This window comes from Mytilus californianus, unplaced genomic scaffold (assembly GCF_021869535.1).
Source record: "Mytilus californianus isolate M0D057914Y unplaced genomic scaffold, xbMytCali1.0.p SCAF_6, whole genome shotgun sequence".
Taxonomy (NCBI): Eukaryota; Metazoa; Mollusca; class Bivalvia; order Mytilida; family Mytilidae; genus Mytilus; species Mytilus californianus.
Window position 1 is genome coordinate 109081356 of NW_026262712.1, and position 19853 is coordinate 109101208.

The 19853-nt window shown below is 31.8% G+C and overlaps 2 protein-coding genes across 2 annotated transcripts in view; one reads left to right on the forward strand and one right to left on the reverse strand.

The window, feature by feature from the left end:
* LOC127704269 (trichohyalin-like) overlaps nt 1–19853 on the forward strand; it is a 128460-nt gene that overhangs the window by 60265 nt on the left and 48342 nt on the right. The gene's annotated exons all lie outside the window — the stretch shown is intronic.
* Nucleotides 9881–12664, reverse strand: LOC127704293 (octopamine receptor beta-2R-like). Its single transcript, XM_052208301.1, has 2 exons — nt 12296–12664; nt 9881–11485 (listed from the first exon to the last, which is right to left on the reverse strand). Exon 2 carries the CDS (start codon nt 11007–11009, stop codon nt 9981–9983), a length of 1029 nt encoding a protein of 342 aa, XP_052064261.1. The 5' UTR covers nt 11010–11485; nt 12296–12664; the 3' UTR covers nt 9881–9980.

Sequence of the window (19853 nt, forward strand, 5' to 3'; positions counted from 1 at the left end):
TTTTGATATGGTAAACAGATATTTATTTGGGAAGACTTCCATTTGAACATCTCTGTTAATGGAATAAACATAGACATACATAAGGGAGTTCAAAACAAAGATTTATCTGTTTGGGGGGCTTTATATATTTTTGAATGTAATAGGTGCTGACTGCTTTGTTTTTTGGTAAAAGAAAGGTAGATGTAAAAGCAGAAATTATTATTCAGATTCTACCTATTTATTATTTGACTTAAATGACAACAACACCTCAGGGATGTTGCAATCATGTAATTCAGTCCACAAATTTTGATTCATAAGGCACCATCAGCAGAAAGAAATGATTCATTTGAAAAAGGTGGTTGATGAACTTCAAACCAAACAACATGCACCTTGGGTCCAATGGGGTGGAAGAGTAGAAACCATTTTGAATATACATGTACTGAAAAAGGAATATAAGAAACAAGAAAAATTGTAACTTCTCAAAATTTGGTTATCATTATCTCCATGATGAGAGGATGACCTCTATAGATATTTAAGGTCATTTGTCAAGCTGAGTTCAAGGGTCCGGAGAAAAAACCTTATCAGTGTATTATTTACTGAAGTACTTTAGTATCCTCATTAACATTTATTAAGAGACAAATAACTGAAAAGAAGATGATCCGTATTAGACAGTATTTTTCAAGTTAAGTTGACATAAGTTCACACAGTTGAACCTACGCTATAACTCATATTACGCAACCAAAAACTATCAATATTTGTGGAAATAATGGTCCAAGATAGTCACCCTACTTCAAAATGTTCAATGATTAAACCCACTCAACCACCACCTAAAGCTTGTGCCTATATGAGCTTATATCCAATTTACAGTACACACATCAAGCCTGTAGCCATGATGTCTCTGAGGGGATTATTTTGGATCATGTCACTCTGGCTTTTATAATCTTACTTTAATCTATATCTATTTTCTTTAATAGTATTATGATTTTCAAGGGGGGTGTCAAACTTCCAAACACCCTGGCAATAAATATGCTCATAGGGATCACCATCTGTCACAATATAGTTACATTGTGTATTAGAGTAGACACACAGGAATCATCATCTGACACACTATGGTTACACTGTTTATTAGAGAAAACACACACGAATCACCATCAGTCACACTAGGGTTACACTATGTATAAGAGTAGACACATAAGGATCACCATGTGTCACACTATAGTTACACTGTGTATTAGAGAAAACACACACGAATCACCATCAGTCACACTAGGGTTACACTATGTATTAGAGTAGACACATCTACTCTAATATACAGTGTAACCCTAGTGTGACTGATGGTTATCCCTATGTGTCTACTCTAATACACAGTGTAACCTAGTGTGACTAGTGTTTCATTGTGGATTAGAGTAGACACATATGGATCACCATCAGTCATACTAGGGTTACTCTGTGTATGAGGGTAGACACATATGGATCACCATCTATTACACTATGGTTACACTGTGTATTAGAGTAGACACATATGGATCACCATGTGTCACACTATAGTTACATTGTGTATTAGAGTAGACACATAGGGATCACCATCTGTCACATTAAGGTCACACTTTGTATAAGAGAAAACACACAGAGATCAACATCTACCACACTTTGGTTACATGATTTATTAGAGAAAACACACAGGGATTGTCATCTGCCACACTTTCGTTACACTGTATATTAGAGAAAACAAACAGGGGTATGACTATCTGTCACATTAGGGTCACATTTTGTATTATAAATAACACACAGGGATCACCATCTGTCACACTATGGTTACACTATATATTAGAGAAAACACAGGGATCACGATCTGCCACACTATGGTTACACTATATATTAGAGAAAACACAGGGATCACCATCTGCCACATTAGGGTCACACTTTGCATTAGAGAAAACACACAGGGATCACCACCTGCCACACTTTGGTTACACTATGTATAATTAAAAAGAAACAGGAATCACCATCTGACACACTATGGTTACACTTGGTATTAGAGAATACACACAGGAATCACCATCTGACACATATGGTTACACTATGTATTAGAGAAAACACACAGGAATCACCATCTGACACACTATGGTTACACTCCGTATGAGGGAAGACGCACAGGAATCACCATTTGTCACTTTATAGTTACACTGTGTATAAGAGTAGACACATAGGGATCACCATAAGAAACACTATGGATACACTGTGTATAAGAGTAGACATAGAGATCACCATCAGTCACACTAAGGTTACACTGTGTATTAGAGTAGACACATAGGGATCACCATCAGTCACACTAGGGTTACACTGTGTATGAGGGTCACCATCTATTTTACTGTTGTTATACTGTGTATTAGATAACACAAATAGGGATCACCATTTATTACACTATTGCTACACTGTGTATTAGAGTAGACACATAGGGATCACATCTGTCACATTAGGATTAGGGTCACACTTTTTATTAGAGAAAACACACAGGGATCACCATCTTCCACACTTTGGTTGCATTATATATTAGAACAAACACACAAGAATCACTATCTGTCACATTAGGGTCACATTTTGTATTAGAGAAAAACACACAGTGATTACCATCTGCCACACTATGGTTACACTATATATTAGAGAAAACACACAGTGATCACCATCTGCCACACTATGGTTACACTACATATTAGAAAAAAACACACAGGGATCACCATCTGACATACTATGGTTACACTATGTATGAGAGAAGACATGTAGGAATCACCATTTGTCACATTATGGTTACACTGTGTATTAGAGTAGATTAGAGTAGACATGTAGGGATCACCATCAGTCACACTAGTGTTACACTGTGTATTAGAGTAGACACATAAGTATCACCATCAGTCACACTAGTGTTACACTGTGTATTAGAGTAGACACACAAGGATCACCATCAGTCACACTAGGGTTACACTGTGTATTAAAGTAGACACATAGGGATCACCATCTATTACACTATGGTTGCACTGTGTATCAGATAAAACAAATAGGGATCACCATCTATTACACTATGGTTACACTGTGTATCAGATAAAACAAATAGGGATCACCATCTATTACACTATGGTTACACTGTGTATCAGATAAAACAAATAGGGATCACCATCTATTACACTATGGTTACACTGTGTATCAGATAAAACAAATAGGGATCACCATATGTAACTCAATGGTTACACTATGTACTGAAGTAGACACAAATGAATCATTATCTGTCACATTTAGGTTACACTTTGTATAAGAGTAAACACATAGGAATCACAATCAGTCACACTATGGTTACATTGTGTATTAGAGTAGGCACATAGGGATTGTCTTCAGTCACATGAGGTTAACACTGTATTAGAGTAGACACATAGGGATTGTCTTCAGTCACATGAGGTTAACACTGTATTAGAGTAGACACATAGGGATTGTCTTCAGTCACATGAGGTTAACACTGTATTAGAGTAGACACATAGGGATTGTCTTCAGTCACATGAGGTTAACACTGTATTAGAGTAGACACATAGGGATTGTCTTCAGTCACATGAGGTTAACACTGTATTAGAGTGTACACATAGGGATTGTCTTCAGTCACATGAGGTTAACACTGTATTAGAGTAGGCACATAGGGATTGTCTTCAGTCACATGAGGTTAACACTGTATTAGAGTAGACACATAGGGATTGTCTTCAGTCACATGAGGTTAACACTGTATTAGAGTAGACACATAGGGATTGTCTTCAGTCACATGAGGTTAACACTGTATTAGAGTAGACACATAGGGATTGTCTTCAGTCACATGAGGTTAACACTGTATTAGAGTAGACACATAGGGATTGTCTTCAGTCACATGAGGTTAACACTGTATTAAAGTAGACACATAGGGATTGTCTTCAGTCACATGAGGTTAACACTGTATTAGAGTGTACACATAGGGATTGTCTTCAGTCACATGAGGTTAACACTGTATTAGAGTAGGCACATAGGGATTGTCTTCAGTCACATGAGGTTAACACTGTATTAGAGTAGACACATAGGGGTTGTCTTCAGTCACATGAGGTTAACACTGTATTAGAGTATACACATAGGGATCATCTTCAATCAATCTAAGGTTATACTGTCAGTGTGTATTAGAGTAGTCACGTAGGTATCACTATCTGTCACACTAATGTTACATAGTATTGTATGTTTTGTAGGGGAAAGTTATACATATTTGTTTATATCATAGATTCTTGAGGTGTCCCATTACCAAATACTAGGAATGTACTTTTCCAAAACTTATTGGTATATTTTATCTATAACTTGAATCTTTTCTGAAGATATACTCAACAGAAACTAATATAATATAATCAAATGTATTCAAAACTTTTGATTGACAAAAAAGTATGATACGTGTACAGGTTTCTGATGTTTCTGAGCACATGACACATGCTTCTGGAATAATCGTCATCAGGTATGCTTGAGACCAAAATTTACGAAAGCCAAAAAGAATAGAATGTTTAGATCTGGTCCTCAGTAGCTATAAATGATAGGTGCACAATATTTGTAAATTGATTTGTTGTGTGGAGTATTTTTCTGAATTACATATGTCATATTTCACATTCCTATAGTGGTCAGTTTATAAATTGTTCATGATTAGATCTGTTCCTCAATAACTATACTTGATAGGTCAACAATATTGTGTATATGAATTGGCTGCAAGAAATAAATGTGAGTCTGGCATTGACCTCAATTTCAAACTCTAGTGGTCAGATTAGGCTTTCATAAGAAGATCTGTTCCTCAGTATGCTTTATAGGTGGACAATATTGTTTGTGTAAATTGGTTGCAAGAAATATATGTTGGCCTTGACCTCTATTTTATGCTCCAATGGTCAGATTATATTATAACTGAGGCATAATATAATAGTCCCAGATTATATTGAAGCTTTCAGGATATATTCTGTTCCTTAATAACTATACCTGACAGGTCAACCACATTTTGTGTGTGAAATGGTTCAGAGAAATAGTACAACTTATATATAAAAACGCATATTTATATGCATAGTTTGTTTCACACTGTATTCTGCAATTATTGTAGGTTAATAAGTATATTGTGAGTAGTTTTCAGTTAATATATTCTTTATTCATTGTTGGATAAATTTCCGATAAGGATCATTTATCTTGTTTTCCATACAGAGCCAGAGATAATTTATGTGCAAATAATAATTTTGTGCGTCTGACATATGCCATATATATGGTATTGACCTCAATTTCATGAACAAGTGTTAAAAGATTTAAGTTTTTATTTTGAGGTTTATTCCTCATTAACTTACATTGTATGTCTACAATATTTGATATTTGGATTGGTTTCTCTTATAACCTTGACTTTCAATTTAAGGCTTCAGTGATCAGGTTGAGTTTTCAGGATCAGGTCTGTTCCTCAGTTTCTTTGAATAATGGTCTGTTCCTTAGTTTCTTTGAATAATAGGCCAACAATATTTTTTGATAGGTTATTTTGTTTTGAGAAGAGTGTATGCCCATCTGACATATGTCCATGACCTACTTTTCAGATTTTCATTTAGATTTGTGGATAATTAAACATGATAGGTTTGAAATATTCTGTATGTGTTTTAATTACATTTACATGCATCATTTTGTGTGCCTTACCATTTTCTTTTGACTAGTGAGTTGACCCTAGTTTGAGAATTTATTGCCTTTAAAAAAACGTAAATTATTGTCTCTATTTATCATTTTTTTCCAAAGATCACAGGCATTTCCTTGCCAAAATCTATACCATATCCTGTGCCCCTTTAAAGTGTGCTTGAGACTCATTCAACATCAGTGCTGGGCAATTTGAATGGCATCCAAAATTTTATATTGTGATTATTCTTACAAAACAAACTGATAAAATGGATAAAATTGCAGCATTTCTAACATGTCCTGTCTTTTGATATAACAATAGAACCTACCTGAGGATTCACTATTATTGCAGCATTTCTTACATGTCTTTTGATATAACAATCGAACATACCTGAGGATTCTCTATTATTGCAGATTTCCCCAGGTGTTCAAGTTAAACTCCTTCAATAAGTGAATGCTGAAGTTATTTTTTTTTAATTGAAAATTTGAAAGAGAATTTTGAAAGTCTCATATAAAATTATAGAAGTTTCTGCTTTAAGGCTCCTGAATATTGGAATACAATTGAATTGAAAGAATTATTTGTATTATATGATTTTTATCATCATAAAGTGACATAATCCTGAACTAATAACGACTATAGGAATGAAAATGTTATGCTCTTTTGTCAGATTGATAATTGATCTCTTGGACTAATAGGAAATAAATTTTGCATGAATTCAGAACATGTGCAATTTCCTCTTATATATAAAAATATATGATTTTTTTATACTTATATAGATTAAAAAAAAGTATATTAAATGGAAATCTATAAAAGGTCTGACATCAACACCCACTGTAGCTTACTATTCTGTATGTGTTCTCAAAGGTCTGACATCAACAACCAATGTAGCTTACTATTCTGTAATTGTTCTCAAAGGTCTGACATCAACACTCAATGGAGCTTACTATTATGTATGTGTTCTCAAAGGTCTGACATCAACACCCAATGGAGCTTACTATTCTGTATGTGTTCTCAAAGGTCTGACATCAACACCCAATGGAACTTACTATTCTGTATGTGTTCTCAAAGGTCTGACATCAACATCCAATGTAGCTTACTATTCTGTAAGTGTTCTCAAAGGTCTGACATCAACCCCCATTGGACCTTACTATTCTGTATCTGTTCTCAAAGGTCTGACATCAACACCCAATGGAGCTTACTATTCTGTATGTGTTCTCAAAGGTCTGACATCAACACCCAATGGAGCTTACTATTCTGTATGTGTTCTCAAAGGTCTGACATCAACACCCAATGGAGCTTACTATTCTGTATGTGTTCTCAAAGGTCTGACATCAACACCCATTGTAGCTTACCATTCTGTATGTGTTCTCAAAGGTCTGACATCAACATCCAATGGAGCTTACTTCTCTGTATGTGTTCTCAAAGGTCTGACATCAACACCCAATATAGCTTACTATTCTGTATGTGTTCTCAAAGGTCTGACATCAACACCCAATGGAGCTTACTATTCTGTATGTGTTCTCAAAGGTCTGACATCAACACCCAATATAGCTTACTATTCTGTATGTGTTCTTAAAGGTCTGGCATCAACACCAAATATAGCTTACTATTCTGTATGTGTTCTCAAAGGTCTGACATCAACCCCCATTGGACCTTACTATTCTGTATCTGTTCTCAAAGGTCTGACATCAACACACAATGGAGCTTACTATTCTGTATGTGTTCTCAAAGGTCTGACATCAACACCCAATGGACCTTACTATTCTGTATGTGTTCTCAAAGGTCTGACATCAACACCCAATGGAGCTTACTATTTTGTATGTGTTCTCAAAGGTCTGACATCAACCCCCATTGGACCTTACTATTCTGTATCTGTTCTAAAAGGTCTGACATCAACACCCAATGGAGCTTACTATTATGTATATGTTCTCAAAGGTCTGACATCAACACCCAATGGAACTTACTATTCTGTATGTGTTCTCAAAGGTCTGACATCAACACCCAATGGAGCTTACTATTCTGTATCTGTTCTCAAAGGTCTGACATCAACACCCAATGTAGCTTACTATTCTGTATGTGTTCTCAAAGGTCTGAAATTAACACCCAATGTAGCTTACTATTCTGTATATATTCTCAAAGGTCTGACATCAACACCCAATGGAGCTTACTATTCTGTATATGTTCTCAAAGGTCTGACATCAACACCTAATGGAGCTAACTATTCTGTATGTGTTCTCAAAGGTCTGACATCAACACCCAATGGAGCTTACTATTCTGTATGTGTTCTACTTACTGTTGAAAGTTGTGTATGGTGACTTGTTGTTACATCCTTGTTGTATTGTATAGAATGCACTCAGATATCAGGAAAATCATTATAAAAGTTTTAGATTTAAATTGCCATCATCTGCTTATTGTCCCCCCAACAGCTACACTGTTGTTGGGGAATAGCAATACCATGTGTCTGGTCATGTTAGCGCTCTCACACATACAATTCTTGCAAAATTTTTATAAAAATATTTTAAGCAACCTAACACAAGCACTCTCAAGCCTACATTTTCTTGTTAAATTTTTATGAAATGTATATCATTAAGGTCTTTGACTAGTTTGATTATCAGTGCTGATCAACTATTATAACATGAGTTAATGCCCCTTGGAAATAATTATTATACAGGAGAAAAATGCATTGCTGTCTCATGCCTATATTTCTTGTAGGATTTCTTGAAAAAGTTTAAAAGAACAAAAAAACAAAAAAATTTGAGTTATTGCTCCTAGACAGGTTAAATATGTGCACCAGTGGGGGACATTGAAATGCTGTTCCTTTTTTATTTTCTGAAGATTTGAAGGTGATTTTATTGAATATATATTTTATATTGATTCCAAAACAGTATTCATCAATTTCTATTTTTGATGTGAATGAAAGGAGATGTATGGGCATATGTCAATAAAATAGCAACCAACCGACACAAGAAACAAGTCATCTAAAGTTCAATATTGTAGTCTTAAACAATAGACAAGTGTCTATAAAATATGTCAAACTCTAAATTGCCGGCTGAGTCTTAAAAAACTGTGAATAGATTTAACACAGTCTATCAAAGATCTGCCATCAACCCAAATTTATACATATCTTAAAACAATCACTGACAATAAGGTTCATGACTTTGGACAGGTGTATGAGCATGCATTGGGTAAACTAGTTTTTTTCAAGCACACAACCCTCCCTCTTTTAATCTACATCAGTGAATATCAAAATGTTTAAGAAGAACTTACAAAGTTCTGTAAAGAAAAAGACACTGTATTCTCTAACGCAATACCTATAAATATCAAATCACAGAATCCTTGCAATTGCTGAAAGCAAGCTCAAACTACCTGCTGAAAAAGAAATCATTCCTTCCTTCACTCTAATATTGACACTGTACTTCTCAGTATCTTTCACACAGCAAACATTATGAACAGTCCAAAAAGACACTATCCTGTGTAATGTCCATGATTGAACTTGCTGATTATGGTATCAAACATTTCTATGGTAAATTTATACAGCATTTTTCTACCCATTAGCCATTGGACTTGACCTATATATTTTACATAATTATGGGTGCCACATGTGGAGCAGGACCTGCCGACCCTTCGGGAGCACCTGAGAATGATAATATCTTCCTTGGTGTTTGAATTGGAAGGGATTTGTGTTGCTCAGTCTATAGTTTCAATGTTGTGTTTTGTATACTGTTGTATGTCTTTTGGTCTTTTGGTCTTTTTTCGTTTTTTGCCATGACATTGTCAGTTTATTTTCAACTAATGGTTTTGAATGTCCCATTTTTCATCAGATTGTTGCTTCTCTTTTATGGCTATAATAAGATCTTTCAATTTGTTTTCAAAAAGGGTTTTATTGTATTTTGGGGGCTCAAATGGTTGTGGATAAGAAATAGAGGAAATGCCCACAGACTGAATATAGAAAGTCATTATTAAAGGTGGGAAGAGGATTTGTGTCCTAACAAGACACACAAAAAATGTGATTCATTATTCATAGTATTTTTGTATGACAGGCAAACCTCCAAAAAAAGAGGCAAAATAGCAAAAAGGGCAAATAATAAAATCATGGACATTTGAATTAATAGGCATCTATGAAAAATGAAACTTAAGGGTTTTGTCAATATGAAAATTAATATGAATAATTGTTAAATTTGGTGTTGTAGTATATGACAAACAGTATTTTAAATGAAATTTTCTAAATTATCACAATTTATTTTTTTTTTTTTTAATTGGATTTTACTGGTAAAATATATTGACAATCACAGAATGCTAGATACATGTACAATAAAAACATAATTTATCATGTAGTGGTTGATTGATCTATTGCAAGTGAAGTCCTACATGGTCTATTTACACTATTTTCAGACTGTCTTTTGCGTATAATGAGTTGGAAAGCTCTTCTGAAATCTCGTCTAAATATCCCATAGATCATCGGATTTACAACACTAGAGGCGAAGGCAAACAAGCTTGCTGTTGAATTGACTGGGCCTGATACAATATCTCTTGAAGATGATACTTTGATCAGTTTTGTTACACTGAATGGAGTCATACATATGAAATAAGCACAGACTACAATTAATAAACTCCTTACAGTTTTAGCACTGGCACTTTCTTTCTTAACTTTCTTCTTCACTGAGTTATTTTTTGATGTCTGTAAGGTGACTGCCCATATTTTCATTTTCTTTTTTGCTTCTCTTAATATTTTTATATAATTAAATCCAAGTACAAGGCCTGGTCCTAAAAAACACACAATAAATGCTACAACAACATAGTAAATTGCATCATCTCCTTTTTTGTGCCACTGTATGGCACAAGTTATTTCATAGTAGTCATACTCTATCCAATCTTCTATTATTGGTACCATTGAGAATATTATTCCTTGTATCCAAGATTCGGCTATAAGTATTGCTAAAGTCTTGCCTGTTATAAGATCTAAATATTTTAACGGAAAAACCACAGCATATAGACGGTCTACACTGATGAAACACAATGTCATCATTGATGATATGATAAAACAATAGTTTGCAGCACACATTAGATTACATAGAGAATAGGGAACAGTACGAGTATCTGTCGTTAGAGCAACAAACGTGGAAAACATGACGGTGGATCCATTTAACATGTCCGTTACTGCCAGATTGATAACTAAATAGTTTGACTTTTCCTCTCTTAAAGATGGTGTTTTTAACACTGCCAAAACAACCAGAATATTGCCAAAAACAGAAAAGAATATGAAAAATAGCATAATAATTGCCAGAAAAACAATTGTAGGAAGATGTCTATATTCCTCTTCAGTATCACAGTTTGTAACTGACGAACAGTTCATCATTTTGTCAAAGTCTTAGATATTCAGATTCTGTTGTGTGACAACACTCCATTAAAGTTTTTCCTTTGATTAGAATCCATCAGTGTTTGGTGTGGCTGGATATCGTGTCATTTTAATTATCTTGTTTCCTCAGCTGTGGATAATCTGTCAGACATCCTGCACAAAATTTTATTAAGTGATGAAACTAAAGTATTTTTTCCCAGTGTCGACTTGATCTATCTCTTATACAAAAAGATATGTTTACATATTTTTTTCACTCCTAGATATACATTAAGATAATTCAGGAGTTTAGAAAAGTTCCTGTTTCACTTTAAAATCTCATACTTCCTGTTGCTATATTAAAAAAATTATCTGTATAAATCACACTTATCTGCAATATCACTATGTCCTTTTAAAAGTTTATTTGGTTATCCAAATATGTAGTGTTTAGTTGTATAGAATCTGTTTAGAAATTGTCAGATAATCCACTTGTAATTTTTCTGAAGAAAAAAAAAGAAACAAAATTGTCTTGTATATCTTAGAAATATTCCAAGTCATAAATTACTTCATGCAAGTAATGTAAATCAGATTTAGATATCTCTTTCTTAGCAAATCTATTTGTGCAATTATTTCTGATAAACCGATCTGAGCTTCAGTCGACTGAATTAAGATGTGTCGTATCTGTTGATTTGCTGCCAGTGTAGTCACACCTATTGTCTTGTAGATGTTTTGTTGGGAATCTATATTGACAAATCACAATAAGGGTTGATAGTTTATGATAATTTCTAAATAGATATATTAGATTGCTAATAAGTGTCCTGTTGAACTTTTTCCTGTGAAACAAATAGATTCTCTCAAATTGAAAATGACTGGTATTGATTATTGTGAAATATATGATTATTTTTTGTGAAAGACCTTGTTTTTACCGGAAATGTCTGAAATTATTTTCAATTACAACATACTCAGAAATTGTTCATTTGAAACAAGAAACTGTTTTAAAAGTAATTCAAATGATTTTTTTTTATTTTGTTTTAATGCTTAATATTTCTAGTTTATTTATTATCTCCATGAAATATATGTATTGAAATTGTAGGGACAAGGGTTGAATAAAATGAAAGTGATTGTAAAGAATTATAAAAGTCAAAGGAAAGGTTTTGTATTTATGACACTGAAACAATTAATTTAAATATGGATTCACTTTAGTGAAAAATCTTATTGTTTTTTTTTTCTACAGCAAGTAGTATTATATGTCTCAAAGAAATAATAGAGTAATATCAATAATAATATTATAAACAAACAGAAACTTTTACCTTTAATGGAGATGTTCCCTGTGTAAAATAAGGAAATATTTTTTAATCTATTGATTTGTACTCAAAGGTGTCATAACACGAACTGGGACAAACAAAACATTTTGTAAGAATTCCTTCCAAGTAATAAGTTTTAAAAATAGTAAATTTCTAACTGAACTGTTGAAACATGACATGACATGAATACTTTTCAGAGAAAAACTTTCTAAAAATAGAACTGGTAATCACTCTAATTACAATACATGTGAAAATAGATACCAAATACACTCTTGTCATGTTTTTTTTTATAATAATTTAAAGTACGCCACCTGTTCCATTGACCATCTTATTAATAAAACATATTTTGGTGGGACTAATCAAAAGAAAACATATGTTTGGGTCAAGACAATACACTTGGCAAGTTATTGTTGTAAAGAAATAAACAATTTTAATTAAGAATAAAATACAATGTAATTAAAATCATATATGTTACCTTATGAATTAAGCTATTTTTACACCATCTTAAAAATGAGTAAGTTACCAGGCAAGACATATCTGTGTGTTAACAGATTATTCTGTATAGAATGCACTTGTATTTTAACTTATAAAATTGCTGTTTTATGCAATATAATATATATTATGATGATTGTATTATATGTTTTACAAGTGGTGAGACTTTAATAAAATATTGAATCTGAATCTGGGTAATTTTATATTGAAATCAAGAGTTTTCTTCATTATGGGAAAACATAAAATAAAGCTGAATTTATAAACCTCCCCTGTATTTGTCTCATTCACATTGTCATAATCAGGATATTGTTACTTAAAACATACTGAAATTCTAATACTATAGAGTCTTTATAATATACTTTAAGATGAAATTCAGCAGAGTATTATAAAATCAAAATGTTATTCAACACTACATATTGGTCTTTTTAAGAAAATATCGCAACAATTTTTTGTAAAATTTTGCATTGCAGGACACTTTTAACTGATTCAGAAATTGATTATTTTTTAAGAGGAAAATATATGAAATTATTTCTAGGTTTTGCTTTTGGTTAAGAATTTCCCACTTATACATTTTTGGATCATTATATACTAATCTATTACCCAAATTTATGAAAATTGCAGTTTTAGGCATCTAAATTCATAACAATGGGTAATGGGAATTTAAGTACATGTAAAACCACATGTTAGGACTTTCAGAAAATTGCATGTGTGGAATAAGTTTAGAGGAAATTGACCTTACCACTTTATTTTATGTAGGATTACTTGAAAGGTATTTTTCACATATTTTATTTCATTTTTCAGTGAGTGTTTTTTGTTTTTTTATTTTAATGTGACCAGTTCAATGACCATGAAACTGTATAAAAACCTGAATCTATTTTGCTTAATTCCAATAATTGTTATAAATATTAATTAATTTGATGTCATGATTCATGCTAATAAGTACGTAGTCTGATGGATGCTACAAAAATCTTAAATGAATATCTCCCACAAGATAAATAACATTGATATAAAAACAAAAGGAAAAAAAATATTGATCAAATTTTAAAAAAAAAAATTTTCAGATGAAATTCAATATTTTTTTTGTAAACATATATATGTTTTGACAAAAAGAATACATTTATTTTAAATGTAATATATCTTAAAAATTACTGTATAATTAATACTATATATATGTGTATATGCTCGGAAACGGGCCCTTTAATTGGATTCAATAAATATTCTTATTCTTATTCTTATTCATATAAAATTCAACCTGAACAAATAAAATTAGGTTAGCATCAATGAGACAGCTACAAAATAAGCATATGTGTATGTTTTGTTATGAATGGGTTAAATAGTTAAAGTTGAAGTATGATACAGAATGGAAATCATAATTGCTTGTATATATACTTGTCATTTCACTGTTTATTCCACAATTTTGAAAGATAAAAATTAAAAGTCTTTTTCAAATTAATCATACGAGAAGGAAACAGTTTTGTAATTTTCAAAAGCGTACAACCAAAATTTGTGATTGGTCAACAATGACTGAAACAATAGATATATATCCAAACAATGGCATAAAATTATTTTCATTCTGGTTTACAAACAATGCAAAAAACCTACAATGTGTTATATTTTGAAGCAGAAAATTGCACAATGAATGCAACATTTAGTAAGCGACATACCTTACTGAATAAACATGCAAATAGACTTGTCTCACACGTAGTGTTTTATAATGTTCCCTTTTCCAGCTTTGATAACCTTTAATCCTATTTATGATAATGAGTAATGATGACTTAAACAGCTTTGAATTTCTGAAAAGCCTTTAATGAAATTAACAATCAGCTAAGCATCAGTTTTTAGCTCGCCTGGCCCAAAGGGCCAAGTGAGCTTATCTCATCACTAGGCATCTAGCATCATTGTTTGTTAACTTTTACTAGAATCTTTTCCTCTGAAACTACTGGGCCAAATTTAACCAAACTTGGCCACAATCATCATTGGGGTATCTAGTTTAAAATATGTGTCTGATGACCCCGCCTGCCAAACAAAATGGCCAACATGGCTTAAAATGGAACATAAAAAAAATTTTGTCTATTATTTTGAAAACCACAAAATAAAGAAAACACTGACAGGGGCAGAAATGTTCAGAATGTTGAGATTTACCTATTGTTTAATTACGTCTAAACTGTCAGACGACTTCTTTCAGGCGAAATTGCCCTTAAATAACAAAATTTAATATTTTTTTCATGTTGCTTATTATTTTGAAAAGTATAATAGATAGAGACACTACAAACTGCTCAGAGTCTGAAAAGACTATATTTTGTGCTCAACCAGTAAAGTCGCACAGATTTTACTAGACTAGACTCAACATTATCTCGACAGTACTTAACTGTACTTAACTGTACTTGACTTTACTTAATAAGTCTGATTCAGTACTTTATAATCTTGGTGTAATCTGATATGGTCTCGACCAAGGCTCGACCAGTCTCGACCTGTCTCGACCTGTCTTGACTAGTCTTGACCTTCAAATTTAGTCTTGACTAGTCTGAATCAGCCAATCTAACTAAATTAAATATTGATCTTACAAAATTCCAGGTTATTTGGTAGTCTGGTTCATCGCTGTGAAATTAAAGAATTTAATTAATAGGTAAAAAAAAGCAAGAATTTTCAGTTTTGATTAAATTCAGATAGTCATCTTTAATTATTTCTATAACTTTTTCAAATCAACTTGGATTTTCAAACCTATAATTTAAATATTTAAATTTGACAGCAATAAACCAAATTACCAAATAACCTTGTATTTTGTAAGATAAATATATAATGGAGATAGCTGTAGATTTTGATGAAAATCCAAGTTGCTTTGAAATAGTTATAAAAAAATTTAAAGATGACTATCTGAATTTAGTTCCAACTGAAAATTCTAGCTTTTTTTACCTGTTAATTAAATCCTCAAATTTGACAGCAATAAATCAAACTACCAAACAACCTGGCATTCTGTAAGATCAATGTATAATTGAGATAGCTGTAGAGTTTTATGATAATCCAAGTTGATTTGAAAAAGTTATAGAGATAATTAAAGATGACTATCTGAATTTAATCAAATCTGAAAATTCTTTCTTTTTTTTACCTATTAACTAAATTCTTTAATTTCACAGCAATGAACCAAACTACCAAATAACCTGGAATTTTGTAAGATCAATACTTAATTTAGTTAGATGGGCTGATTCAGACTAGTCAAGACTAAATTTGAAGGTCAAGACTAGTCGAGACAGGTCAAAACAGGTCGAGACTGGTTGAGACTGATTGAGACAGGTCGAGACTGGTCGAGCCTTGGTTGAGACCATTTCAGACTACTCCAAGATAATAAAGTACTGATTCAGACTTATTAAGTAAAGTCGAGACCAAAGTTGAGTACAGTTAAGTACTGTCGAGATAATGTCGAGTCTAGTCGAGTAAAATCTGTGCTCGACTTTTGTGGTCGAGCACAAAATATGGTCTTTTCAGACTCTGAGCAGTTTGTAGTGAGAGAAACTTTAAATAGAAAAAAAAAATAATCAGCAAGACAAGATCTAGAAATAAATCTTTATTAGAGTTTTTGCCCATTTAATGAGATGGAACAAATCTTCATGTCTCCCTAAAGCCAAGGGAAATGAATGTTAATTGCAGCAAAAACTTATTTTTTGCTAAAAACAGTCATGAATTTTGAGAAGCATTTTTGAAAGATACATGTTCCAATATTTTCCTGGTGATTTTTTTGGGGTGAATTTGGAAACCTATATGTGGAAAAAACTTGGTTTGTGTTAAAAAAATTGCAAAGTTTGAGAATCATCTTACTGTGCTTGGATTGTAATTTTTCCTGGTATCAAGTTTGCAATACACACATGTATAAACTTAGTTTTTGTCAAAAAATCACATCTTTTTGTACTTGGATTTCAATGAAAATTGATACTTAGGTATAGTATGTTATTCTAAATTGTTTCCCTGTAACAAAAATTGTCTATCAGCATGATCAGCTGACAAAACATATAAAAAAATTATAGATCTCAGATTTCAATGAAACTTGCTATTTATCCTGAATTATTTCCTGGTGTCAAATTTGTTAAAAATTGATGCTTCTTTAACATGTATTGCTAATTGTTTTTTTCTCTGCCTTCCTGGCATGTCAGTTTTCTAGTTTTTTTTGTGTGTTTTTTTTTGTTCAGCAATGTATCATGCTTTGCAAGGGATGGCTGTTATTTATAACAACAATTTTCTGTAAGAGAATTGAACCGATCAGTTCTAATAATACCCTATTATCTCCCATTGTGGATCATTGACCTTTACCAATAGATATTACTGTAATTTATAACTATTTATGATATAGTTAATGACTGTAGTGACTAATTATTGATACTGATAAGGATATGATGATGTACTGTATCCTGATTTGCTGTTCTGTAGAGCATTGACCCATTATAACAGTATTTACATTTATATAACTTCTATAGACTTCTATGAATATCATTGGTTAAAAGTGAACATGTGGAAACAGTGTTCTATAGACTTCTATGAATATCATTGGTTAAATATGAACATGTGGAAACTGTGTTCTATAGACATATATGAATATCATTGGTTAAATATGAACATGTGGAAACTGTGTTCTATAGACATCTATGAATATCATTGGTTAAATATGAACATGTGGAAACTGTGTTCTATAGACATCTATGAATATCATTGGTTAAATATGAACATGTGGAAACAGTGTTCTATAGACATCTATGAATATCATTGGTTAAATATGAACATGTGGAAACTGTGTTCTATAGACATCTATGAATATCATTGGTTAAAAATGAACATGTGGAAATTGTGTTCTATAGACATCTATGAATATCATTGGTTAAATATGAACATGTGGAAACAGTGTATATATAATACACGGTCAAAGGGCGTTTTCTATATTAAATATATGGTTAATAGAAGTCATTACGTCTCTTTTAAAAAAAATTGACCTTATACAGCTACATTAGCTTTGCCAACCACATGTACTGCAGGTATCGATATGTTTTTGTATAAACCAGTGCAAGTTGGTTCTATAATGTGGAAGACTTGATCACTGTAAAAGTCCACCAGTCACCAGATATTGGTTTAATGACTGATATTGATTACTAAAACAACAACTGAAAAAATATTTATTTGTTTTTTACAAAAAGTCTTAATTCCCCATATTAAGACAGTCAGTAAGATAATTTTTACACTGTGTGCTAGTTACCTACTAGGATATAAATGGTGTCAGTAAATTCCATATGGGACTGGAGCTTCACTTCACTCTCGCCCCATATGAACTTTAATAACGCATTTGAGAAGTAAAGTCTAAATCAAAATTGATGTATGATTGAACTAAAACAACGCATTTGAGAATCATATGTAATGGTTCTCCTTGAACAAGAAGTAACAACGAAAGGCATTCAAACTAAGTTTTCAAAAATTCAAAAAGGAATAGCAAAATAGTAGTAATAAATTAGCTAAAGTATTATTCTCATCCTTTTTGGTGATTTTCAAGATAATAAAGGCTTTTTAATATTTTTTTGTAGTTTTAATTTTGGACATCAATAACCTTGTCAAACCTTCATGGAATTTTATGAAATTTAGACAGAAGCTTGTTTATCATGACCAAAAGACAGTATCCAGAGCGAAATTTTAAAAACATTTATTTTCATTTTTCCATATTTTATTGATGAATGAACTTAGTTTTTTTACAGTCAACACTCAGGCTCAGTCTGAGGTTAAAGTTTTTCAGTCATCAATAACTTTGTCAAACCTTCATGCAATTTTTTGAAATTTGGACAGAAGCTTGTTAATGACCAAAATACAGTATCCAAGGCGAATTATTGAAAATAATTATTTTCATTTTCCGTATTTTACTGATAAATGGACATAGTTTTTTTACAGTTAACAAGTAGATACAGTCTAGGGTTAAAGTTTGTTACATGTCAATTACTTTGTCAAACCTTCATACATGTAGAATTTTATGAAACTTTGGCAGAAGCTATTTCATGATTAAGAGATAATGTCTGATGCAAACTTCTGAAAAAAAAAAAAAATATATTTTCTGTATTTTTCTGATACATAGACCTGGGACATAATATATTGACGGGACTTGACACTCGACACTTGTAACGATTACATTGTCGGGTCATTTATAATTACCTATATGGTAAGGAAAAGGAGATGTGTCAAATAATGTATACATACTCGCTATTATTGACGATAATATTTAATTAAATATTATTTGTGTTGATCACAATTGGTTTACTTAGTAGAAAATTATCATTATAATTATTAAACATTTACCAATCAAAGGTAACTGTTTTTTATTTATTTTTTTTATACAATGAATGAGTTGTCTTTTATTTTGTCTGAATCAATATTTACTCTTTGATTTTGCATGTTCAGCAAAGAATATTCCTTCTGTGTCTTAATAATGTTAAAAATATCTCATTAATTCCAAAATGATAAAATAGACAATAAGACAGAAACTAAAGTTTATGTTATTAGAGAAAACGGCAATTTCGATTATAATTTTCTTTCCTGTTTTGTTTTCTAATTATCAACTGAGACATACAAAAAAAAACAAAAAACAATTGAATTAAACAATATATATATATATCACCTTATGTCCTGTGACTTTCTGTCCAACAATTTTGTTTGTTTTTTTGTTGTTGTTGCAATAATTCTTTTCTTCTGTAAAAAATTATTCATTGAGGAAGCAAGTTATGCTAATTATAAGCTAGCCCCCCTCCATTTAATTAAACCCTATTATTTATAGGATAAAATTTAAACAGTTATTTATATTTTATTTCACATTGGGAATTTAATAGTTTTCAAAGAGTTTGGACTCCTGTTGTGTTGTAACCATCTAAATTCTTGTGTAGGTGTCAATTTTAAACTCATTAGAACATGTTGTGATTTACTTGGTAATCAAATTATTCACACCTAATATACATGTCATACTGTGGGAGACATGTGTATAAGTATTCAAATGAGAAATTAATTGCCATTTTCTTTTGAATATTTAATCTTCAAAATAAATAATTTCGTTAATATT